Raw genomic sequence first — 27,899 nt, forward strand, 5'->3', positions numbered from 1 at the left:
ATGAATGACCAAACGTCTAGCAGAAACTACGAGAGCCCAAAATTACCGCTACTGCCAGGTGCCAACAACATTGACGCAAGACGAGTCCGGAATAATAGCGGCAGATCTGACAGTAGACTATTGCGTGAACCAAGGCACCACAACGATGACAGTCGGTTTATGCATAGTCGACGATTCTATCGAGGAGATCAAATGGTTCAGAGAGGATATGAAATGCTCAACAGACAGGAAGCAGACCACCATGATTCCAGATCAAACGCGCTAATGACAACCCGACATACAGACGCCTTCATGTACGTCTGTGTATTTTGTTTTAGTGCGATGTAAATGATATAAGAATGTTTTATAACATTCACAAATGTTTTATATAAGGTTTCCATTCTTTACAATGTTATTTAATTTATAAGCATGTTTTTTTGTAAAACTAATTGTGAAAGTCGTTCGAGTAGGGCATACCGCTAAGGCCATCGTGGTTACACATTAAAATCCACAGGGCGACAATGCGGTAGTGCGATAGTACGATGGCGACAATGCAACAGTACGATGACGACAGTGCGGCCATACGATGGCGACAGTGCGGTAGTACGATGGCGACAATGCGATAATACGATGACGACATTGCGACAATACGATGGCGACTGTAAGATAGTACGATGGCGACAATGCGAAAATGCGATAGTACGATGGCGAAAATGCGATAATACGATAACGACAGTGCGACAATACGATGGCTACAGTGCGATAGTACGATGGCGTCAATGCGATAATGCGATGACGAAAGTACGATAACGCGATAGTCCGATGGCGACAATGCGATGATACGATGGCGACAGTACGATATGACTATCGCACTGTCGCCATCGTACTTTCGCACTGTCGCCATCGTATTGTCTCACTGTTGCATTGTCGCCATCGTACTATCGCGTTGTCGCATTGTCGCCATCATGCTATCGCATTGTCGCCATCATTCTATCGCATTGTCGCCATCGTACAATCGCATTGTCGCCATCGTACTATCGCACTATCGCATTGTCGCCCTCTGGATTTTAATGTATACCCACGATGGCACTAACGGTATTCCGTATTCGAGAGGATTTGATTTAAGATTTAAAGAAGTTACACAAGTTGTCATTTCACACTATGGGTATCCCAAAAAAAATCCGTAATTTATTTTCATATAATTGGAATGAAATGACACTGTGTCAGATCCGATATAAAAATGTCAATTGTTATTGAATAGCACATTAAACATACATTTTTTAACACTGCCGTTTGACCTTTTCCTTTAAGTAGTTAGTTATTTAATATACATTGACATTGTACATTATATCCACATATATGAATATAAATTAAATCATATGTGATGATAGACGGTATAAAACATCAGTGCTACTGCAATATTAATATATTCAAGGTAGTAGTAGTAATAATAGTAGTAGTTGTTGTAGTAGTAGTAGTAGTAGTAGTAGTAGAAGTAGTAGTAGTAGTAGTAGTAGTAGTAGTAGTAGTAGTAGTAGTAGTAGTAGTAGTAGTAGTAGTAGTAGTAGTAGTAGTAGTAGTAGTAGTAGTAGTAGTATTGTAGTAGTAGTAGTAGTAGTAGTAGTAGTAGTAGTAGTAGTAGTAGTAGTAGTAGTAGTAGTAGTAGTAGTAATAGTAGTAGTAATAGAATTAGTAGTAGATGCAGAGGTAGTAGTAGTTTTAGTAGTAGAAGTAGTAGTAGTATAAGTAGTAGTAGTAGTAGTAATAGTGTAGTAGTAATAGAAGTAGATACAATTTGACTTGTTTCGCAACCAGCATTTCAGAAATGAAAAACCATTTAGCTGAACACGTTATTGATAATTCATTTCCATAACCTTGTTATAAATATGTCTTCCTTACAGAGCTCATTAGACTAAGAGAGAACTTCAAAAAAGAATATTTGAACTTCAAAAAGAATGTGACGAGTTACGAGCAAGGTTTGCAGACCCCAAGCGCGTTTGTATGTAAACAAGCACGAACGTTTTCGGACATCACATGCAAAACTGGAATCTGAAATTAGTATATTTCTATTTTAAAAAACATGTTAATTAAAATGTTTACCCAATATGACATTTGATGCATGTAACGGTATTCAGCAAATGTTTACGAATTGTACACTTTAACATTCCGTTGGTTGTTACATTAAGTGCTGTTTTGGGAGCCAAGCTGCATTCAAACAACCCCGACATTGACGACCTTAGTGACCCAAACAGACCCACAAAACTGGCGGAGAGGTTTTCTGAACTCCATGACAATGAGTGGACCAACGCCTTCGAGATTCTCAGAAAAATACCTGGCAGTAACGTGGAGGAGACCGTAAAGCGGTTGCTTCAATCTGCCTGGTAGTCGTCATAAAGTCACTATCTTAATCAAAACGACGTTGTGCCCTTGCTTTTCGCAACTGTCTAGCTATTCTGTGGACTGTTTTTTTCATATCTTACCCATTAAGCAATTTAGCTTACACAATTGCAAATTAATCTATAGTTAAACACAAAACTAAATTAACAAGTACAATATCATGTATGTTAATGCTTGTGTTAAGATAATAGCACTTTTCAAATACATGTACATTTCATGATTCAGACTATATACAAGCAGTGCAGGGATGCGTCTTCTGGAGACTTGCAGGACCTTACCCGAGGAATAAAAATATTCAACCCTGTAAGATTTTTTTAAATCTATTAAGAGATTGACATGCACGTGATAACTTGGTCTTGATACAAATGTCAAAATCAAAGATTTAGCACTGGTTGATTGCCCTTCAAGGCAGCTATTGTAAACTTCATATATATAACTAAAATATATTAATAAATAAATACATATGTATTAATTTATTATTGTTTAACTGTAGGAACAAAGCGTTCATACGATTAAACGCCTGATAAAATGCAGAAAGCAGCGATATGAGGCAGATACAAAGCGCATCGGAAAAGTAATGTTGTTTTCTTTTAATTGCGTTTGCAATGAACACTATTCCTTAGTTAAGAATTCATTACTAATATATCTAGGATTATTTGTCTTGTTTACATTATTGGAACAAACACAATTTAAAAACACCATAACTCCAATCACGTATATGTTTGAAAGTGGACACACTTTATAACCTACAAGATTTACACAGCACAATTTATTATTCGGCATAGTATGTCATGTACATATCAAATTATATACTAAGGATTGACCATTTGCGAATTAGGCTGTTAATGCTTTTTGTCGTTCAATCACTGAAATTGGAATCCAGTATTTCAACAGTTTCCCAGACAAACGTTAACGAATCCCATGTGAAAGCCTACTGGAAATATGCTAGTTGATGGTTATACAGGATCCCCCAGTATTCATGGACACGCGCACTGACAGCAATGGCAATCACTTCGATGCAACCACGTATCGGTTTTACACCAGAAGTGGGCAATATATTGAATACATTGTGTGGCCCACGCTTTATCTACATGAAAATGTCCCTATTCTTAATAAAGGCGTAGCACAAGGGACAAATGCACGATAATTAAGACTATTTATTGCAGTGGTAATACATTCGTGCTTGCAAAGCATTACTCGAAAAATACGCCAACTGGACAGCAATAAAAATTAAAGAAACTTAAACATTGAACAAAATTAGTTGTCAAAAATATTCAGCTGGTAGCCGTGTAATGGCGCCCATAAAATATGTATTTGTAGTTTCGTTATGGTTGATTATGATCTCATTCGTCATAATCTGCTTTTAAAATATAGCACGTCATTTCATTATTTTCAGGAAATTGTTTGTTAAAGAAAATAGAGGAATAATAAAACTCTAGTAGCATCTATAGAAAAACATGTGTAAACATCCGCTATTCTTTTATTTAAGGCAGCTGACAAATTGCCTGTACAACACAGAACAGCACATAAAGCACATCTTTTAACCTTATTAAAGCTTGTGTCACTGTACTTAAGCTTTAGGTGTATTAATCGGTTAAAAGGTGCGTTGCATCTCACATTTTGTCCCGAATTATTTTCAAAACACACACATGTAAATACATACTTATCTAACAGACCTGTATTGCAAATTGAAAAGTACTACAATTAATTTGTCCGAATGAAGCCCAAAACAAAAGACTATAAGACCTCTCCGAGAAAATCTAGGACCTTTGTTAAACAAAGTGTTTGATATATATTGTATTGCTTATGTACAAAACCAAATATAAACCACCCTTTACTTTATGAAAAACTGATGTCGAGAGCATTTAAAATTGTTTCGAATGCATGCTCCGTCATCGTTAGTACCAATGTTTACGCAAATACGCTATGATTCTTTATTGACAGGAGGGGGAGGGATCCGGATAGAAAATTTTCGCATGTATTGTTAAGTTGAATTGTTACAATCATATGCTCTTCGGTACAGCTATTAATTTTTCGTACTGTTAACCCCGCATAAATTTATGAGTAAAACTTCAACAAGCGCTGAATTCAGGGTCATTCCTGCGTTTGTTCTTTTTCAAACTTTGCAATCGCTAAATACAAATTCAGTGATACAATTTAAATAAGCTTATACGAGTGTATATTTAATAGTTGTTTGCCAGTTTGTTATTATCCCCACGCTTTTTGAAAAGCGTGGGGATATTGTGGTTATCGTCGCCGTCTGTCGGTCCGTCCGTCCGTCCTGGCCACTATCTCCACCTACATTATTAGCACTAGATCCTTGAAACTTACACACATGGTAGCTATGAGCATATGGGTCAAAAGTTATGGGGGTTGGGGTGGGACCAGGTCAGAGATTTTCACTTATTTGTTTAGGTTATTTTACATTAATTTCTTCATTTCTACACCGATTTACTTCAAATTGATACTGAACCTCTCTTATGACAATACGGTCAATCTCAACTATCCATGGCCCTTTTACCAACCCTGGGGCGCCCCGCAAACATTGATCACACCCACCCAAAATTGCCTTTTACTATAATTTCTTCATTTCTACACCGATTCACTTCAAATTGATACTGAACCTCTCTTATGACAATACGGTCAATCTCAACTATGCATGGTCCCATTACCAACCCTGGGGCGCCCCGCCCACATAGACCACACCCATCCAAAATTGCCTTTTACTTAAATTTCTTCATTTCTACATCGATTCACTTCAAATTGATACTGAACCTCTCTTATGACAATAAGGTCAATCTCAACTATGCATGGTCCCATTACCAACCCTGGGGCGCCACGCCCACATAGACCACACCCATCAAAAATTGCCTTTTACTTACATTTCTTCATTTCTAACCCGATTCACTTCAAATTGATACTGAACTTCTCTTATGACAATACGGTCAATCCCAACTATGAATGGTCACATTACCAAACCTGGGGCGCCCCGCCCACCTAGGCCACGCCCACCCAAAATTGCCTTTTACTATAATTTCTTCATTTGTACACTGATTCACTTCTAATTGATACTGAACTTCTCTAATGACAATACGGTCAATGTCAACTATGCTTGGCCCCATTACCAACCCTGGGGTACCCCGCCCATATAGGCCACACCCACCCACAATTGCCTTTTACTATAACTTCTTCATTTTTACACCGATTCACTTGTAATTGATACTGATCTTCTCTTATGACAATTCGGTCAATCTCAACTATGCATGGCCCCATTACCAACCCTGGGGCGCCCCTCTAGTTTAAGCAGTGTACTTAGTATATCTTTATGATGTAGACGTTTTGCATATATTTACAACTATATATATATCAAAATTCGCAGTGTATGCAAATACCAAATCGTACTATAATAACATACTGTTTGTTATTTTAAATTTTAACTCGACATGTGTAAGGGAACAGTTATGCCCCGACATTCCCCTTTTGTCTGAAGACGCCACTTTCGTCGAAAAAATGAATCTAAAACACTGTTGCGCGCATTGTTCTTGTTGACAAAAAGTAAACACGTTATTATTTCAATGTTTCTCTAAATTCAAATGAGTCTGGAAATTATTGTATGACAACTAACAATAAAAATCTTAAATTCAATCGTAACTTTGAGTTTGAGTCTCAAAATAGAAAGACAGATTCAAATGATGTGTCACCAAACAAATGTGTGTTCTATTAACAAGTTCTGTTTATTTGAAACCCACCATAACACGTTTATTATTTCTGCATTCTTATAAACGGCCGATTTTAAGGCAATATTCAAAAATCGTATCCAATCCAAACAAAGATAATATACGATTATAAATTTTATATATCAATACACCACAATTTAAATAACTGCATACAATAAAATTTAACATTTGATGCACGTACCACATAAAAAATCATTTAAGAAGACGTTCTCAACTTTTAATTGAAATGTATTAGATCTACGTTAATTAGCACGACTTTCTAACCAGATAGACGATGCAGACATGACACGAGACAAAATGCCCTGTAACTTTAAGAGACAACTTTCGAACATTATTGCCCTCTGAATCAGGGCTGGCCTTTGAGGCATGACTCTTGGACTGAATCGGATTTACTAACTGTGTTTGATCCTACCATGCCAAGGCAGTTAAGCTCGAACATCTATTAACAGTTACATTCAGCAAAATCACGCCTGTCAACTCTACATTTGGCTTTGAACGAGCTGCACATATTAATCAAAACATATTATGAAAACGTATCCGCTGGTATAAGATACTAATTTTTTAAACAGGGAACTGAGCTCTTACTTATTTTTTGGACTTATTGCCTTATTTTGGATTTATAACAGTACATTCATAGGTCGATCGCCTCGAAACACAGGTTACAATAAACGAAGTGTTAACAAGTCATCCCCGTTGCATGAAGTACATGCTTTGTGAACTTCTAAACACAAATGCACATTCTAAGGATGCTATTGACCTTTTATTTCCAATAGACCACGTATGATGCATTCTTTTTTGCATGCACTCAAACAAATCTTATAATAAGCCGATTATGATATCATTTAGGCAGTTTCCCTTCTAAAGGCCAATGCGCATATTATACCTTTGGTAAGGTCTGTTTAAATCAATTCGGCTTCGAAAGCCCTTTGAAAAGATGTATCTTTATGGGGTCTCTATGCGCAGAAGTTTGTCTTTATTGTTTGTTAAAGGTATAGCTTTTACATTGAATTTGTAAAGGAAATCGTTTAGTATATTTTGACCTTCATAGCGTATACAATTATGTACCGAGTGCTCTTTAAAGTAGGGAATACCGAAAAATGTATAGAAAAAGGTTTATTTTTGTTTTGTACAATCGCCCTTTTCTTTTACATTGTCAACTTTAATCGCCATCTGAAAGATTGAATCGACATTGGCGATTTTGGCGATCGGAAACGCTTACGTATAATATCATGACGTTGAGATTAAGTTTAAGAAATACGTTTATAAATAATTAAATTCAAAACAATGTTTCAATTGTTGTTGTTTTTTTTCACTTGTTCGTCGCATATTCACCGCATAAAATGTGTGTTATAAAGTGAACGTATATTCAAACCATGTGTAAATGTTCGTAAATAAAAATTATACAACGATGGATCACATCATATGTGTAATTGCATAAGTAAGCTTATTATAAGTTTATTTTTTTACCATTGAAACATATGGTATTTATTGTATGATTTACACGCATTTTTAAGACACATTCAAATCACACTTTCAGAGCCGCTTTATGCAACAATGGGTCTTATGGCGCTTCGGCTAGGGTAGCCCAAGCTCAGTCTGCGCAATTGCGCAGTTTTGCCAGGAGCTGCGCTTCCCGCTAGAAATCACGCAATATTTCGTGGTCCCATTAGGTATCCCCTGACAAGATTGCGAGATGCGCAGGCAGGGCTAAAGCTTCGTTGTCCGTCTTTCCGTCCGTCCGGAAGCATATCTTGGAAGTGCTTTGGCGGATTTCATTAAAACTTCGTATGAGTATATATATGGATAAGAGGATGATTCACGCAAAATGGCAGTGTACACCATTTGTTAATGACTGAGTTATGGCCCTTTGTATCCTGAAAAAATGCTTTTTAATATGAGCTTACAGCTTGATCTCCATTTACACATGAGCCAGAGCCATGAAACTTGCCATTTGTGTTCTCAATCATCTGGGGGTGCTTCACATTCAACACCCATAATCCTAGGGGCTACGGGCAAGGTCAAACAGCGAGGTAAAAGGTCACACATTTGATGAATGATTCATTATTTAGCAATTCCTTGACCATGCCATAAAACTAACTATAGTTTTTCTCAATCATATGGGGGTGATTCACATTCAACACCCATAATCCTAGGGGCTAAGGTCAAGGTCACACATTGAGGTCAAAGGTCTACGCCTATCCATAAACACAATTTATTTGGGGGGGGGGATATCAATTCAACGAATTTGCTTGTTCATTATGTCTTCCCCGGACGAAGTTTGCCATCGATGGGAAATGCTGATTTTAATAGTAATGTAAGTATTATTCAAATATCGAAAACGATCAAAAACAAACCTTTTTCTTGTTTTTTTAGTTAAAGCGCATATGGATAAATTATTTCCGATTGTCACGATTTTTCTTAATTAACAGCGTATTACTTATATATGTAACAATTATGAAATTAATTTGAATGCATTATTTCCTTATGTAAAGCAAAACAATTATAAAACTATAAATGTTTTATTTAATAACTGTTTTGCTTTACATAATGAAATTCGTGTTCTATCGATCACTTAGTAAAATGGTATTGCATTTTTCTGTTTTTTTCTCGTTGATCTTATAATGAATCGGCTGTTTTAAAGGTTGCTAATTAATAGACTCAGCTCCTGTGCTGCGCGAAATGTTTATTTTGTATTGTGTGTATTCAGAGTTAATTTACAGCTCCCGTTTCGTCTTCGTGAATGCATTTATGGGCTTAAGCGCCCCTGTGATCTTTAAGCCGAGCTGTGATTCTCGATTTTGATCATCATTCCCTTTACCGATTTGGCCGTTTGGGGAAAATGAGGGACGGCGATACAGAAATCTCCCTCCAGTCAGGTGTGCTGTTTGCTGCTGGGAGTAATTCATCCATGGGTAGGGATGTCAACGCTTTTACATTGTCAATCCGGCTTTTCTTCTGACGACCTCGACGTCGACCTCCCTCTAGCGTGCCTTGGAAAACAGCTTGCACAAGTAATCGTGCCTGGTGACGTTCCCAAACCAAGCCTGCTTGGCGTTTGACGGTTGCCAGTTGGGGCTCTTGTGAACCTACAAGTGACGGACGCCAACTGATGTCCTAAAGAAGAACCCCTTGTATACAATCGTTTCAGGATTTGTATACAAAGTGTCCCAGAAAATACACCTTGCTTGGGTTAACTTTAATACCGAAAAATTAACTATTTAGGTCAAACAAACATAAATGGAAATCATTTTAGAAGGACTAATGCCATGTGTTCTGAATGTATAAAATGCTTGTTTTCAGCGTATGTAATGTATTTCAGACACATATTTCAATATGGTATTCTGTGGGGCAAAATTGTCGACATCTTTGTAAACCATTTTTACTCAGTGATGTCATTCCATGATTTAACTCAACGGCGATTTGCTTTTATGCACAAACACCGATTGTCTTTGTAATGTGTTGAAATTAAATAATTGATATTGAACATGTTTTCAGTGGGCGTTTAAATTTTGAAATAAATCGAGTGAAAAAACTTATTTCTAAAAGTATACATATTGTATATGTATACAGAGATGATGGATTCGAACCGACTACAAATGTTAAAACTGTTAACGTATTTCCTTTTGGTTTGTCTGTTACACTTCTGCAACAAATGTTCATGTTTATGATGTGTACAACTTTCGAAAAAAAAGTGAACGGTATGAAAATTGAATTGTTGATAAACATGTGTCCCATGCTCATGTATCGATTTCAAATGGATCTGTCGAACCTTTAACACTTCGGTGTCAGAAAAAAACACATTATATCCGTAAGCACACCAGTTTGTTAAAGAGTTTAAATATAACGCAGACGTTTTTTCCAATATATTGCTGTTTTTTATTGTCATTTTTACATTTTACATGACATTTTTAAAAAGATATTGCCAAACTGACTCACCTGCACATATGTAAAACAAAACTGTAATAGATCTTTGAGTTAACGCAATCATTAATATGATATCGCGTTCTCGGCTTATGAACAGACGAGATCACTGAAATTACTTTGCAAAATCGCGATACTAATAAAGTGATCTGGCATAGGCGTTTGGCTGTTTCGCATCACAGCATCATGCCTTTCATTCTCGCCCTTGTAGCTTAAATATCGAAAGCATGAAATATCGATGCAAGTACGCGAAAGTACGATGCAAATACGCGAGAATACGAGGTGATATCGCGAGATCACGATGCAAGTTGGAAGAATATGATACGAGATCACGACATAAATATCTTATTCGTGTTCTCGTATAATAGAAATTTTAAAAAACAAGGGCGATAATACGAGATCAAGATGTTGAGAAACGATATAAAGACGCTGAATAAGGATTTTACCGGCGCGATAACACATCGAGATTACCGGTAAGCGGCTCCATATCTTTTCTTCACGTTATCGACCGTGTGCTACATACGACGAAAAAGCAAAACAACGTGTTGCACTTACGGAAAACCGCACTTACAACAGAATTGTGGTTTACTTCTCTAACAAGTGAATGTCGCCGATTTGAGAAATGAACACTTCTTAATCATTCTGAGAAATGTGTTTTGTAAATGCCAATGATCTTATCTTTGCGAATTAGTTAATTCTTCTAATACGAATACTTTGTAGGACTTATGTTTAATGATTTACGTTCAAAATGCATTCAATCATTACAGATCGAACATAATATAACCACCCTTACTAACGAGGATGGCGTAAGAGTGAATATAGACGTTCTTTCTTAACACAAAATACTGCTATTAGTCATAGTATACCAAAAGTAAAATTTATTTAAGTAACGTATAATAAGATTATTATTTTATCATTTGTCACATTTCACATTTATAATACCGATGTTTTTTAACAATTCATTAAAAAAAGTCCTATTTACTAACTGTTTGTTTTTCCCTGCATGGCTGGTAGGTTTAAGTTAAATCAAGTGCACACTAAATGTAGTGCGTATATCTTTATTCTAAATAATTGTAAAGGTTTATAAGTGCGTTTGCAGAGCGTATTTAAACTGGTATACGTGGAAAACCAATGTATCATTATACTTCCTTGTTCGCAAAGACAGGTAAGTGATTTCCTTACCTTAAAGCATTTTATTTATTTTTCTGAACGTTATTTTATGCTAGCATATTTTAAAGACATATTTCCGTACACATATTTTGAAATAAATTAACATGTAGGTTTGCAATATTTTTTATGTATTTGCTTAATAAACATCCTGTAATATCCGATACGGGTTACTATTTTCGATTTCCATGCATCGACTATACATGCGTACATTCAATGTTATTCCCATATAAGTTAAAATAATAGTTGTCTTCACGACGATTAAAATCTTTATAACTTTTGATTTGCGTTTCACGTTCAATTGTCATGCTGATTTATTTAGATTGGTTGCGCAAGGCTCTTGTGATTAGGCAGTTTAAACTGAGATCGAGTTTAGTTCAATAAAATGGGACACAAGGAATCAAAAGCAAATCCCAAGAGCGAAAAGTCGACTTCACAATTACGTGTAAACAGTAAGCAAACGAACGTTCAGGGGAATAATCACGGTTACTACGAACAGTCTCCAAATGAGTTGCTCAGTCCTGCCAGGGTTCGGTTTAATGAGAGCGACCATGGTCGGGCGACTATGGTTGTACCAGCGAATAATCGTCGTGCGACGATAGCCGTGTTTAATGAAGAGCGACGGTCGTCAATCGACCGCGCGTTGTTCGACATATTGTCGAGCGACCGCAGTCTACCCCTCACACCACGACTGCTCGTCGCTTGACGCTTTGTCGGCATTGAAAACCCGTGCAAAATAAAAGCGGATAGTTTCGAGTTTAATCATGGCGGCCTCAATGCGACTTGTTCATCGAATGCGAAGACATTTTCGAAGAGAGCGAGTTTTTAAAGATAGGTTGAATCCATTAGACATGTACAATGATGATGAACTTTTCCGTCGATTTCGCTTACCAAGGAGAGTTATTGGAGCTCAAAGACACCTTTGCTGTAGATCTAGAATAAGTTTCCGAAATTTATACAATATTGTATCATCAATATGCGTATTTCCCATCCAATACACGGATGTCTCGAGCAAGGGAAAGTAATACATATCAGTAGTTAAGAAGAAATGCACTTAATTGATTTACCTTAATAACAATGGGATAAATATGTTTTATGATGCTAAACGTCGCGTCATTTATTTTTCTACCGGCTCATAAAGAGTAGTATTAATACAAGAGAGGAGTGCAAACTGTTCACTGAAAGTTAAAGGTTAGTCCCAAAGGACGGCAATGCTCAAATAATCCCGGGTTTATGTGCACCAATATCATTCAATACACTGCTCATTAAGGGCAACTTTCTTTGGAACTTATCTTGGCCTATAATTCGCAAATTGTACACGTACGTTGAGATGAATTCAGTTGAAGGCACTGATTTTACATTCAAAGTGTCCCGTTGACGCATTACTCTACATATGGTCCGTGCTCTGTAAAAAGGGGGTTTAATCCATGTGCGTAAAGTAGCGTCCACTATTAGCCTGTGTAGTCCGCACAGGCTAATCAGGGACGACACTGTGTGCCTAAAATAGACTTTTGTTAAGGAGGCACTTTCTTTAAACGAACACTATCATAAAATCGGAAAATATCGTCCCTAATTAGCCTAGGCTAATCTGGGACGACACTTTACGCACATGCATTTAACCCACTTTTGACAGAGTACGGCTCATATATATACTGAACTATATGGAATGACAACATACGTGTATATTGATAGCATTCTTTTAAAATTGTAAAAATACACCATGGTATAAAAAAACGGCAATACTTATACCATACGCACAAATGATTTATACATGCAGTAAAGTGTAAAGTAAAATGGTGTTAATACTTAGTTACATCACTTCGTGTTTATATATAAGAAACAGTACCAATTTAATTTTGTAATAACAATATTGAATGAGTCATATAACCTACATCAATATTAATAATGAATAATGGCTTTTAGAAGAAAGAATTTGTGGTTACAACGAATGAAGGGAAAAACAGAAACAAATATCAACAAATAAAGGACAAGTATTTTCCCTCATGAATCATTACGTCATTTTTGTAGGATGAAAAATAAAATGATATATTGATAAAGACATCAATAATAAAATTAGATCACAAAAATAATGCTAAAAAACACTCGGATTACTAGATCATTTTCGAGCCATCAATAACCAGACTAATATCTTAAAAACAGACAAGATAAGTGTAAGTAAACTTTTTTATAATACTGACAGATGCTTCAAATATTCATTTGATTAATCTCCTAGTACCGACAGTACGAATCATGACGGTTTTTTTTCAGATAAGATGTGAAATATATCCTGTATAAAAATACCGTTTACTTTAGACAAAACAGCATGGTATCAATAAAGCAAATCTCAGATATGTTGACAGTATTATGAAATATGCAGGAACGAACTCACCGAAATACAATTTTCTCAGCACCATGTACCTAGATTTATTTGGAAGAGTCCCATACATATTATTCGAGTATGTGTATCAAGTTGAAGTGAAATTTACAATGGAATATGAATAATTAACAAAACGATCATTGCCCAGATAAAGTGTCATAAGTTCAATCCTATAAAATAGAAATATCAACCTTATTTAGATAGGTTCTCATTAATATGAATTTTGCAGACGATAATGCAATCTATCAAACCTTTAAGTGCAATAATTATTGTGCAGATTTAGAAGCCAGATATAAAAGAACATTTTAACAAAAATGTCTCAGCAGTATGTCCATAATCATAAGTGAATTCCAATGCTGATTGCAAACCCGTTGTTTGGTTTTAAAGACTTCCGTAGACATCCAGACTCCACAATGCAGTTTTTGCACGCGTTTTCCTCGATCTACGAGCATTATTCATTCGATCCGTCCTTCCGTCCGATTTGTCGAGCGCACTAATTCATATTGGTATATGGTGAATATTCATATAAATGTACGGTCTTTAGTACCAACATCTTGAAACTGCGTTGGCAAGTATGTTTAAGGTTCTGCAATTTTGACACGCGAAAGGACATTGTCCAGAGACGCGTGAACCATAGTAGTAGATTTTATTTCATTGCGTCAGATTTTGTATTTGAACTTTGAACACTTAATGAATATTATTACAAACACACCTTTGACGAAGAATCCGCAAGCGAATTCTGTTTAAACAAATAATATCATATTATTTTAACAAATATAAGATTTACTTTTCGTGATATGAGTTTTCGCACAATAAATAAAAAAAATGTTGATGGCGGAAGTGATAATTTTCTAAAAATAGCGACTACAACAGTACCGCAGTCGACTGACCACACAGTCACGCGACCACAGTCGCGGCAAATTTCTCCGTGAACGCGACAATTTGTCAGTTGGCGGCCGACAACCGTCGGTCGACCGCAGAGTCGCGCGACTACAGTCGTGTTTTGTAGTTTTTTATTAAACCGGACCCTGGTGTGTCGACAATCAGATCACGTCATGTCGACCAACCGCACGACCGATTACAGTTTATGCATGCATCCTATCAAGACAACGACCATCTTTTTACGAGAACAACAGTATGGCATCCAACATACGCAAACCCGAATGGCGCACAGTCATTGGCTAGAAAGTTCCTTAAAGTAATGGCGAAAATTTCAACGCTAGATGTGGTCTGTCTGGTAACATAGATTTTACAAGATGCAAAATGCTTGCTTTTGTTTTTTGCGGGCGAATATATTTAACACATGTTTATATACCAAGGTAGTGTTCGTGTGTTGTATGATTATATATCGTTTCGGGAAATTCAAATGGAATATATTGTGCCACAAAACACATAAAAACGAGCATGGTGTGTCTCCAGAGTGCATAATCAACGGGGTATTTTATGCACAAGTTAAAATAATTAAAAAATTGTTTTAAAAAGTTATTCGACAAAAATAACTTCTTTCTGGTTCCCACAAAGTCACGCGATCCTGCACCCTGGTCTCGTCTGTCTGTGTATGTCAAATAGTCTGCCGATTTATACGTGTAACCGCACAGCAGCGTTTACCGAAAAATCGAGAAACATGCTCTCCATGAACACGAACTGAACAACATTTCTTCAAATGACCAATAACAATAGACATAAATCGATCATGTACACATCATCCGATATCGTACGACTACAAGCGTAAATTACTGGGGCCCGTAAGTCTTACTTTACAGAAAAACATAACAATTTAAAAAAATATGAAGATCGAAGTTTCTTAAAACTAAACGTATTTAATCGTATTTTGGCGTAAATTGTATCTTCTACCACACTGAATAATGTGCCTAACAAAAATGTGCTTAAAACCCCTATTATAACCACCAAACAGAAAACTCTGAAAACTTACATAACTTGACAAATGTACAGTTTTATACAAATGAGGCCCGATAATTAGCATTAAATAACAAAGAAATGGGTTCTATCGTTACAATTACATGCAATCGTATTGTAAACATTACGAGTTCACAATCTTATGTAACAAAGTAATGATAGGTAACTGTAAATGAACTTTACATGCTATTTAGAGTATTATAGATAAAAATAAACATTTACCCATACAATATCTAATCGATCCTATAGTCAACACGAAACACGAGATCGCGATAGTTATATAGTGTGAAACGCTATCACGCATCGTACCATCGCAATATCGAATATTTATTTCGCAAAGTCGTATCTAAATAGCACGTCTTCTCAAAGTGTTAGCGCCGTATTGATTTAAATACAAACATCGTGGTCTACCGATGAGAGAACCCGATTTGAATATGCAAGATCGCAAGATTACGATGCGAGGTTGCAAGCAAAATATGCGAGATCATAGATCTTACCCATTTTTCAAATTAATGTATTTGACAGAAAAAAATCTGCATGTTTCAGAACGCGATATTTTAATCATTATGTTGCATCACATTTTCGAATTTAAATAATGAATAAATAAATAAAGGCGGCTTTGCTAAATATGATTCGAAGATGAGACATCAAGATGTGCACATCGCTAAATGGCGTCCTCTTATAGTGATTTGTGTTCTAGCATCACTATTTTACTTTTCAGTTGTTGATCGCGATTTTGTAAGTAAATCTTGACATTATTACATTTCAGACTTGAGGCAGAGCAAGCAAAACGAAGAAAATACGAACGTGAGCTTTTGCAACTGAATGGCCATTGTCAAGACATTAAATTTCGGTAACATATAAATAACACATGTTCGCTTAAATTCGACAATGTCATTTAATAAAGTTATTTTTAATAATGTAATATTTGAAGTATAAGATAAGTATAATGTCAAGAAAATAAAATTAACACAACGTTGTATTTGTCCGAATTTGTATCCGGCACGTTTAAGAAAAAAAACAAAAAACGCTTTTACTAGGTTCTCAAGCCAACGAGTGTGTAACGAATTAAAAACAAACAACAAAATTGTACCATAACATCGGATCAATATGAGTTGTATACAATTGCTATATCTTCGATTTAAAAGTCGAAAACCTATTAACTAAACAAAAAATGCTCACGGTTTGGAAATCCCAACTAGTTTGTGGTTCTTCTGACACACATACTCAATGTTTTATTCTGAATCAAATAATATTTAACATATCAGTTTGGGTGTCGTGCGATATGTAAAATCATGCATGGTGTTTGCTGACACCAACACCGAGTACCAACTCGTTTATTTGCTCCAACCCGGTTAATAGTAATCAATTTCTATTCAAAAACACTTTAAAGCGCGAATTTTACTTGTTTTATTGTTTTGGATAGTTTATGGTTTTATCAAAGATAAGAAATACTTAATTCTTGATTATTTGCTTGATACAATACTTTTAATGACACATAGAAAACACTGTACAAATTGGATATACATATTTATCTATCAGTACATTCTTGGGTGAACGATTATCACGAGTGTCTTCATGTCTGCATAAACCATTATATCATACACTTGGTGGTAAAGCAACAAAAATAGATAATAAGTCCAAAAGGAGAATGAATACACACGTATGTGTATGCGATTATTAAATTTATTGTATTAAATATGTTCATTTTTTTACACGGACTGTTAGATGTACTTGTTTCTTTATCATTAATACGTTGTCAAATGCATGTGACGTTCGCAGTTTAAATGAATGTTATTATTCACATAGCATCTTTTAAAGGGCGAATCAGACTGTGCAAAGACAACAACAGACAATTTCAGAACTTCAACGAGAAATAGACGATCTCCGGACGCGGTAGGGCAAACTAATTTAATAAAAAATGTATATCAACAGATTGGAGTACAGCCCAAATTAATAAACTACCAACATGAAAAATAAGGATCATTCGCTGGCGTTGATTATTAGTTAAATAGTTGCCATAGGGGTAAAGCAGCTGCACAATAACTCTTATATGGCTGATTTAAGTGGCAGACCATCAAATACACAACCTAAAGCTGAATCACCTTAATTGCTATCTAAATGATATTGCGATAAGCATTATTGTACACACATTATTGTCGGTTGTTATTTGTTGAAAATCCATATTAAATTATTTTGATATATACTTAATGTATTACCTGTTATATTGCATTCACTATGTAAATAAACTTCAGGCTTCGCACGCTGAAAGTTGAAAGAGAAAAATATCTTGACAACGTCGAGCAATCTAAAATGGACTTTGCAAACTTAAAAGCTGAGGATGGTCTCGTTTTACATATTATATTTCCATAATTATTGCCTTTATTTCAGCGATTACATGTGATGCATATTTTTTGTAAAAACCTAAAAGAATTTAAAAAAAAAACAACACCTTTCTGTATTTATATTTGTTTTTGTGTGTTTTTCTTGACCATACTTTTTTATTAATACGTTGTCAAATGTATGTAACGTTCGCAGTTTATATGAATGTTATTATTCACATAGTAATTCATCTGTTGAAGGGCAAATCAGACGGTACAAAGACAACAACAGACAATATCAGAACTTCAACGAGAAATAGACGATCTCAGGACGCGGTAGGGCAAACTAATTTAATACACGTCACTTAAACGTTCAAATAAGGCATTCACATATAGAAAACGTGCCATTATTCTCAATAAACCATATTTGTAACTGTCATGCTTTCAACAAAACACTCACCGCTTGAACTATAATCAATAGTCGCATACGTTATACGATAAATCTAATACGTTGATTCTTAGTTTAAGTGCAACGTTTGGGGCCAAGCTGATGGACAACAATCCTAATATCGCTGACCTAAGTGATATGAACAGACCCACAAAGCTTGCGGAGAGATTTTCTGAATTGTATGACAATGAGTGGACCGATTGCTTCGAGGTTCTCGGCAAACGACCAGGTTCCACAGAGAAGGACACAATTCAAATTCTGCTAAACGTTTGTCTGGTAATAGGAAATTCATATCAATTACTATGCCTCTGAGTATTCGCTTAAGTGTAAGAAATTATAAACCGTTAATCATTGTAAATTGGAACACATATACGGTTTCGTTTACCAACTGAACATAAGAAACACAAGTTATTTTATTATGTTATAATTAGAAATTGTTTCAGACATTTTAATAATTTGTTATTATTTGAAAAGTACAAAACAAGGTATTAAACACTTACATTCAATACCAATGTAAACCTGTTTCGTTTTAAATCGATGTGCGTTCAAACATTGTTTTCACGTTTTATTACAATCCTTATCCAGACATTATACGAGCAGTGCAGCGCAACAGCCGAAACTGAACTGACACAACTGACAAGGGCAATTGACCTGTTCAATTTTGTAAGTATTATTTAAAGTAAATGTGTTTGTATCTTAAACATGTGTTTTTGTAAACTTTTCAAGAATTATACTGCTATGTATTATGAAACCCGTATTTGTATCGATTGTGTATCCGTTTCGAATTGAATCGCAGTAAGAAGCTTTTGTAATTTATATTTTATACGTGTATATTTAAATTGATGTCACTATTAACCTAATATTATTGTTGCGGAATTGGATCCCTTGTGATGACCATGCATATTTACCATAGAACGATCACGTTCCGGTGATTAAAGATTTGAAAAACAGTAGAAAGAAAAACTATCAAAGAGGCATCATGCGAATCAAACAGGTAATTACTATGCAAAACACGTAGTTATTTTTATTTGCAACACAAACATTGAAACTTCAAGCTTAACAGAAAATTTGCGACCAGTTCAAAGACGACCTAACTATAAAGTACAGCTAAGAATTTAATCACATTTAATTAATAATGACGCATGGTAATGCACTGACACTTTAACATCTCGCCAGTATAATATATTTACAGGCATATGGTGTATTGTATAGTTATTTACACACATTGGAAAATTTTTAATATCGCATTTTATAATCTATATAATCGATGTATTTGCCTAATTCTATAGGTAGTATGCGTTCTTATTTATAACAGACGATGGGACCAAGAATGGAAGAACTTTTTAAAACGGAGGTAGATGATTTTAATGTTAAAGAATACTGGCACAAATGCTTGGAAATATGTTGGCTCATGGCAATACAAGATCCACCGGTGTCAATGGAAACAAATGCCGAAAGACATGGTGAAGTCTTTGATTACGGAAGGTATCGTCATTATACCAAACCTGGAAAATACATCGACTTTATTGTGTGGCCTGCGCTGAATGTGACCACGGAAGGTTCAATTCTTTACAAAGGCGTGGCCCAGGGTAAAGATACGCCGTATATTTAAACCTGGTTGCAAATGCATTCCTTGATTTTCTTGCGCGATTATAAAATGGAGCTCGACATACGTTGTTGGTTTTAGAACATAAACAAAAGATAAGAAACAACGGTACCTCTAACATATATTTTAGAGGTAGTATAAACTTGTTTATATCAGCTTTGCTAAGATTAAGTGTTCGAATGTAACAATACATATCCGCAATTCAGTCGACTGAAATATCAAAGGCAATTTAAACTAAAGAAATACCGCACAAAATCAAAGAAACTACATACTTTGTTTTATAACATATCATATATATATCCAAGATAAACAATCTACAAGTATATATTTGTATGTATCAGGTTAGCATATTCAATAGTACATGACGGATTTAAACATATAAATTTAGAGATACACTATAATCAGGAGATATCACACTATTTCTATGTACTGTGTTGATTTGATTCGCCAAGTATGTGTATAGACTCGTTAATTGCCTTTTTATTGTGTGCCTTAATATTGAAAAGAAGCTTTTGAGCACATGTCTTATACCATGCATCTGTGTTTTGATGTTAATTTAAACAAATAAGATAATAAGTATGTTGATGCAGGCACTGGTTACCAAATAATAATAAGTATTTCTATGTTCCTATTCATTTTTGCAGGAGTATTAGCATCCACAATTATATAGTCTTTGCTTTGGTGTCTGTTGTTGTTTTACGGAAATAGGACATTATGTAATCTAATATAATATAACATCATATAATATAATAAAAATGATTAAACTACAAGATACATTATATTTGTTATATGGTATTATATGTATATTTATATAGGTATATATGTTTATATGATTATTCCCAATCTTGGAACTGAATCCAGTGTATTTTAAATATATGTTATTCATTCAATTAAATATATATATCAAAACGTATGATGTCTGAATTTGTTTGTGAGCAATTTATATAGTCATACATAGTTATGTTTTATGCATAATGTGAGTGTATAAATTGGATTATTATAGTGAACGGTGAAGAACGCATACGCAACGAAGTTCATAAATACGGTAAGAAGGCTATTCAGTGAAAAGTCCATAATGTCGATATTATTAAATAACATAGTGTAGGTCTTAACAGCTATAGTCGTGAACATGTAGAAATCGAGGGGCGTGGCAACGGCTTATACGGTATTACATTTAAAAACAATACCATTTGCTATTTTGTTATTTAACGATTGCTAAACTCGCGGGTCCGGTTTTCAGTTAATTTTTTCACGGTTTATGGGATGTATTGTTATAAGAGATTTCAGTATTATATTATTAGTAATCAATACATACGTTTCTGGAAAGTGGTAATAAACCTACTGCGTGTATTCTCTCTCTCTCTTAGAGAGAAACTAGTAACATACACATTACGGATAAATTGATTAAAGTTTTAATACGATGTCAGAGGCTTTTATTCTGCAAGTTGTTTTCGTGAATCGTCAACTTGTCTAATGTCTATTTGAATAACGCTATAGACAATTTCAATTGCATTGATCAGTGTCATCGTATGAATTATTCAATAACCTAATCAATATTTGTTAAACATGACACATTCTGTTTAAAGTTATATATTCCCTTTCCCTTGTATGCAACGACTCGTAGCGTCTTCGTTCATTTATATCTTTATTTATATCATCATCATCACCATCATCACCCATCACCATCATCATCATCTTCATCATCATCATCATCATCATCATCATCGTGATCATCATCATCATCATCATCATCATCATCATCATCATCATCATCATCATCATCATCATCATCATCATCATCATCATCATCATCATAATCATCATCATCATCATCATCATCATCATCATCATCATCATCATCATCATCATCATCATCATCATCATCATCATCTTCATCATCATCATCATCATCATCATCATCATCATCATCATCATCATCATCATCATCATCATTATCATCATCATCATCATCATCATCAAAATCATCTTATCATCATCATCATCTTCTTCATCATCATCATCATCTCTACCATCATCATGATAATAATAATTATCATCATCACCAACAACACCACTACCATTATGATAACAACAAGTTTACACAGATAAAATAAGAGGAATCTGTGTTTATATTTTTCAAGGATGTCTACTGATAATTTGTCGGCCTCAATGTGAAGGGGAGGTCAACCTCTATTGCATCGCTCAGTTCAGGAGTCTTGTGACGTCCGTTAACGCTGCGGCATCCTTACACTCAAAGACTCGTGTTAGGATCCAATCTTACAAAACTTGAAATTAACTAAATATAGACTTTAATCGTTTAATAAATACACATGCAAAATGATGTAGCTGAATACTAGGAAACACACATGTACACACAGAGGCGGGAGGTTGGGTGAATCACCCTTTTTTCTCCTCTTCCATATTGTCGTCCTTCAAGTTGTAAAATACACCTCGAATGGCGGATTTATATATTTCAACTCATAAAAACGCCTGAATGTGAAACACATGATTTTTTACGCGCTAAAACATGACCAAACCATCTCATCTTAATACGAACATGTATTTATTAATTTAAAACCGCAAGTAGTTTCGTGTGTTTACAGTTCACAGGGTGTAAAATATTATTTTTTTTAATGTAGATGATTGCATGGTACTAAAATTAGCAAAATAACTATATTTGTATTGAACAATAAAGATTGGTTCATAAATCGATACTAATCAATTGAATCGGTGAATTATTTAATCGTTATTGTATCTTTATGTAAGGCTTTTAATTGATCATTTTGGATGTTTATGATTTCCAAACAATTAAAGGCTATTTTAAATATTATATATCTGTAGGGGTTCAACATTGTAATGGCATGTCCGTCAAAGGGTGAACAACTTCCGTTAACTTCTCTATATCACTATGCAATAAGCACGTTGAATATTGTCCTTTGGTGGCGGAAACGTATTGCAAGATTTCATGATTTTAGAACATAGTAAGTTCTGACGAATTATCTGAATCTAATGAAAATAAAAAACTAAATGTGACACAAACGGCGATGCGAATAGTGTAGCAAAGAAAGTCGGTACATTACAAACCATATCTAAATCAAACATGTTTTAAAAGAATTTGAAAATAACGATATAATATTTATTAAACCTTATGGAATGTGGAGTAAACTTATTTGTATTTACTGACTTTTAAATATGTCATTTTAACGAAAATGTCATGACATGTAACAGAGCGACCATGGTGTTCCGTGTGTGTAAATTTAAATAAAGACATCCGGTGTTTATGTCTTATGCGAGTGTTATGGAAGGCTCCTATGATTTTGTTATTATTCCTTATTAAAATGAACGTCCACATATATCTGTATTTTTTCAGTTTTCATTAAATATATCTTAACAGTCAGATTTAAGCAAATGAGCTCATAACCAATTGGCTAGACAAACATTTCTACTACATGAATCTAGCCAATATAATCGGTATTAATAGTAGTACTTATTATCGACACACTATTGTACTGGTTTTCGAAAAGTGTTCATTCGTTTTTTTTAAAGCCGCTTTTTAACGTGTTTTATGTTATTTTAACTGATGCTTTCCTGATGGCAAAAGTATATTAAACGCATATTTGGGTGTCCGTATTATATTCCTCCTCATAAAAATGTGATTGGGATTCAGCGTCAAATGTGTAATATGGTAATTGTTATAGTACCAAACCGTTAACATGTCTCTTTAAACAAATATTTGATATTGATTTTCACGGAGATTACAATAACGCAGATCATTTCAATAGTGGCAGGCGCATTCTCGATCTCACGCATGGCTACACATCACCCGGTAAGCTATACTCTAATTCAATAGAGAAGTTCATGTTTACTATACATTAGGTTTTTCAAATGAGAGGTTATACAATTTATTTTACTAATTTTAGGCAATACGTGTGAAAAGCACTATCGCATAGACCTATATAATCATCTAACCGCAGGCAGTGTGTTTAAACTGTGAAAGCACGTCTTGCAAAGACACATTGGTATTTACGTTTGTTAAAAGCAAAACGGATTTATTCGTTGCAATCGTGTAAGTACAATAGCCGTTTTCGTGTTTTTACCTACTGTATATATTGCTTAATGTTATTTTGGAAAAAAAATCAAAACACGCAATCTACATCTGGTAGAATCGTTTTTACATCATTCGAGAAAAAAGTATTTTATACAACGCTTTCTTGTATTTCATTTTCGTTTCAGAATCGCAAGAGTGTTCGCAGTTGTTCTCTCCTAGTATTGTCTTAATAACGGTAATCATTTTTTATCAAAATGAATACTCAAACGTCTAGCAAAAACTCTGAGAGCCGAAAATTGCCGCAACTGTCAGGTGTCAACAATGATATTGACTCATTGACAAGACGAGTCCGGAATAATAGCGGCAGGTCTGACGATAAACTATTATTACGTGAACACCGGAACCAAAATGTGGAAAGTCGGTTTATAATGCGCAGTCGTCCATTCAATCATGGCAATCAAATGGTTGAGGAAAGACATGAAATGCTCAACAAACAGGAAGCAGACTACAATGAATCTAGATCAAAAGCGCTTGTGACAAACCGACGTACAGACGCCTTCATGTACGTCTGAGTATTTTGTTTAGTGCGATGTAAATGCTCTCAAAATGTATCAACACTTTACATAAATTACATGGGTTTTTCATATAAGGAATTTTTTGTCAGAATTTTTCCGTAAACAATAAATGTGGCTGTCGTTTAAAAGCATGCAATTTAAAAGGTTTTAAATAGGTTGTCCTTTAAAACCATACGCATGCTCGACAAAATAAAAAATCATGTAAATAAAGATGGTTTGTAACTACAGAGTGTCAGCTTAGATGTAAACAATTCGCTCTAATTTTATAAAACAACAATGTACATAAACATAGAAACAATGCCATTTTACAGTGTGCGCATTGTAGATTGCAGTTATTTTACATATTAAATGTGTTCGTACTGTACAAAACAATATGGGAAATTAATTATTCAGATTTGGTAACAAACTGTATAAACGGTAAATGTGATTTAATTGCGTTGTTAAATTCAAGGCTAAGCGAGAGAGGCCGGTTATGGAATGCAACGATGAAAACCTCTGAATACAGCCAAGAAATGATGGAACGGTAATTTGTGTGACTTTGCACATGTCAGCTATCGGGATTTGTGGGAAAAGCGAATAATTGCTATACTTTCATGACTATATTGCACAAAACAGTTTCATCGAACTTACTGTTACTCGTAAATCTTCAGCTCTATTGCTGAGATAAGAGATATAAACTATACTGTGTGAGTATGATTGCGTTAAATACTAATACAATATAATATGATATGTCATTTCTGAAGATCGAGTACTTCAGACGAACACATAAAATGTGTACTTATTTCCCCTTCTCGTTTTTTGTTTTGTCATACTAATAAATTGTTAGTGTTGGTTTATTTAATAAAATACCATCGAAGAAAGTGTCCATTTTGCAGATAAATGTTCAGCGCTAAAGGCGACCGTCAATATATATAAATATATGCTCGCATGTTTGATATAAATAAAATCATATGATAAATCAACTTAACTGTCAGGTTATAAGGAAACTTTTTTATAAGCAAATAATTGTATTATTTTATTACCAAAATTAGCAGAAACAGAGATAGCAGTAGTGTGGTTATTGTTTTTATGGAAGTTGTTGTTCTTAGATATAATTTGTTGTTTAACGACCAGCGTTTCAGAATGGAAGACCAATTAGCTGAATACGTTATTGATAGCTCATATCATTGACCATGTTATAAATATGTTGTCTTTACAGAACAAATAGGACTGAGAGAGAACTTCAACAACGAATTATAGAACTTCAAAAAGAATGTGACGACCTAAGGACAAGGTTCGCAGAACTCAAACTCGTTTATGTTCAAACCAACATGCATGTGTGAATATATCACATCGCAAATGATTTTTATTTAATTATTATATTTTGATTTTTAACAAGTTAGTATATAAATAGGCATGGACGCCCAATATCATATTTGCACCATGTGCCAATATTCAACATTTTAAGACTTCTACACTTTGCTTTTCCGTTGGCTTTTAGATTAAGTGCTGCTTTTGGAGCCAAGCTGCATTTCAACAATCCTAACATTGTCGACCTCAGCGACACAAACCGACCCACGAAACTGGCGGAGAGATTTTCTGAGCTGTATGACAATGAGTGGACTAACGCCTTCGAGGTTCTCAGAAAACAACTTGGTAGTACCGAGCAGGAGACCGTTCAACGGTTGCTTCAAGTTTGCGTGGTAATCTTTGAGATATCTATTACCGAAAGTTTATGTAAGTTAATACCATCCAAATATATGCGCATATATGGAGGTTTGTCGAGCCAGTAGGTAAAACTTACATGCAACGCTGTTGAATCTTATTACAAAACATTGCAATTGACTTTGTGCCATTGCTTTTCGAAATAGTTTTCTATTCTGCAAAGTGTGTTTTTATATCTTACAAATTATGCAATTTAGCTTATATACTTGCAAATTTATATAAATATAAGAGTTTATCTTAAAACTTAATTAAAAGTACAATAACATGGTGGTTAATTCAGGTGTTGATATAACTGCACTATTCAAATACATGTAGATTATTTGATTCAGACTATATACAGGCAGTGCAGGAATACGTCAGCAAAAGACTTGCAGGACCTTACCCGAGCAATACAAATATTCAGCCCTGTAAGGATGTTTAATAATCTATTACGTGACAGACACGTTTGTGAAAATATGGTCTTGATATAAATGTCAAAATTGAATTCAATATAAAGTTTTATTACTGATAAATAGCCCTTCAACGCAGCCCTTGCAAATTGCACAGATATATATGCGTACATTCATTATTTTATGAAGAATAAAACAACATAATTTTATAAATATATGTCACTCGAAAGGTTTAGGTTTTCGTCCCTGTGTAGCGTTAACGTAGATTTTATGATTGTATACTATAGGAACAAACCGTTTATACGGTGAAACGGCTGATAGAATGCAGAAAACAGCGATATCTGGCTGATACGAAGAGCATCGGAAAGGTAATGTTGTTTTCTTCTAGTTGCGTTTTTGATTAACATTCTGCCTTATTTAAGTATTCATTACTAATGCAAGGGGATTTATGTATGTTGTTTAGATAAGTGCATCACATAAAATGCAAATAAATCATGCCTGCATCAACGTATTTGTATTGTATTTGTATACACTCTATCACAATCCAGCTTTTAACACCTAAATGTATTATTGAGCATTGTATGTCATGTATAAATAAAATTATAAACTAAGCATTGAACGTGTGAGAATTTAACTTGTTTTTTATTTCAATCACAGACATTGGAAACAATTATTTCAACAGTTTTCCAAATAAGCATTAACGAGCCTTATGTCAAATCCTACTGGACACAATGTTTGGAGATATGCTGGTTGATGGTCATACAGGATCCCCCAGTAGTCATGGACACGCGCACCGACCGAAAAGGCGATCTGTTCGATGCATCAATGTTTCGGCCTTACACCAAAAGTGGGAAATATATTGAATATATTGTTTGGCCAACGGTCTATTTAACTGCAAAGGGTCCTATTCTTTACAAAGGCGTAGCACAAGGGACAAATGTGCGGTAAATTGCACTATTTATTGAATTGGTAACACGTGTGTGACTACAAAGCATCACGCGCGAAACCCGAAAAGTAGAAAGACATGAACAAGATTCAGAAACTTCTAATATTAAAACATTAATTGAAAAGAATATTCGGCTTGAAGACTTGTGTTTGGCACCCATTAGACGGATATTTGTAATATTGTGTAAAACTCTAAATGGAGTTTGTTGTGTTTTGTCATAAAATAGTATTTGCATCTCACTCTTAGCCCCAAATTAATCACAAAATACGCACTTGTAAATAGATTATTAGCTTCACGGCATTTGTAAGCAAATTAAAAAGAAATACAAAATTTATAAAGTCGATGTTATTGCTTTATGGGTCTGTTT

General features: G+C 34.7%; 1 protein-coding gene across 1 annotated transcript; it reads left to right on the top strand.

Annotated features, from left to right (window-relative positions):
- On the top strand, positions 1-27,846 carry LOC127878635 (uncharacterized). The gene is made up of 18 exons (XM_052425162.1): positions 1-293; positions 2,166-2,334; positions 3,341-3,402; positions 11,134-11,199; positions 16,265-16,348; positions 17,317-17,391; positions 18,078-18,152; positions 18,339-18,540; positions 18,850-18,927; positions 19,178-19,258; positions 19,580-19,866; positions 24,166-24,480; positions 24,945-25,016; positions 25,692-25,766; positions 25,974-26,175; positions 26,527-26,604; positions 26,874-26,954; positions 27,244-27,846. The coding sequence occupies exons 1-18, from the start codon at positions 1-3 to the stop codon at positions 27,532-27,534; spliced, it is 2,586 nt and encodes an 861-aa protein (XP_052281122.1). The 3' UTR covers positions 27,535-27,846.
- The last annotated feature ends 53 nt before the right edge of the window (positions 27,847-27,899 follow it).

This window comes from Dreissena polymorpha, chromosome 4, assembly GCF_020536995.1.
Source record: "Dreissena polymorpha isolate Duluth1 chromosome 4, UMN_Dpol_1.0, whole genome shotgun sequence".
Taxonomy (NCBI): Eukaryota; Metazoa; Mollusca; class Bivalvia; order Myida; family Dreissenidae; genus Dreissena; species Dreissena polymorpha.

Coding starts and splice junctions, on each gene's coding strand:
- LOC127878635 (XM_052425162.1), top strand. CDS start 1: ATGAATGACCAAACGTCTAGCAGAAACTACGAGAGCCCAAAATTACCG. Junction 294..2,165: donor CGACATACAGACGCCTTCAT/GTACGTCTGTGT, acceptor TGTTACATTAAG/TGCTGTTTTGGGAGCCAAGC. Junction 26,955..27,243: donor ATACGAAGAGCATCGGAAAG/GTAATGTTGTTT, acceptor TTTCAATCACAG/ACATTGGAAACAATTATTTC.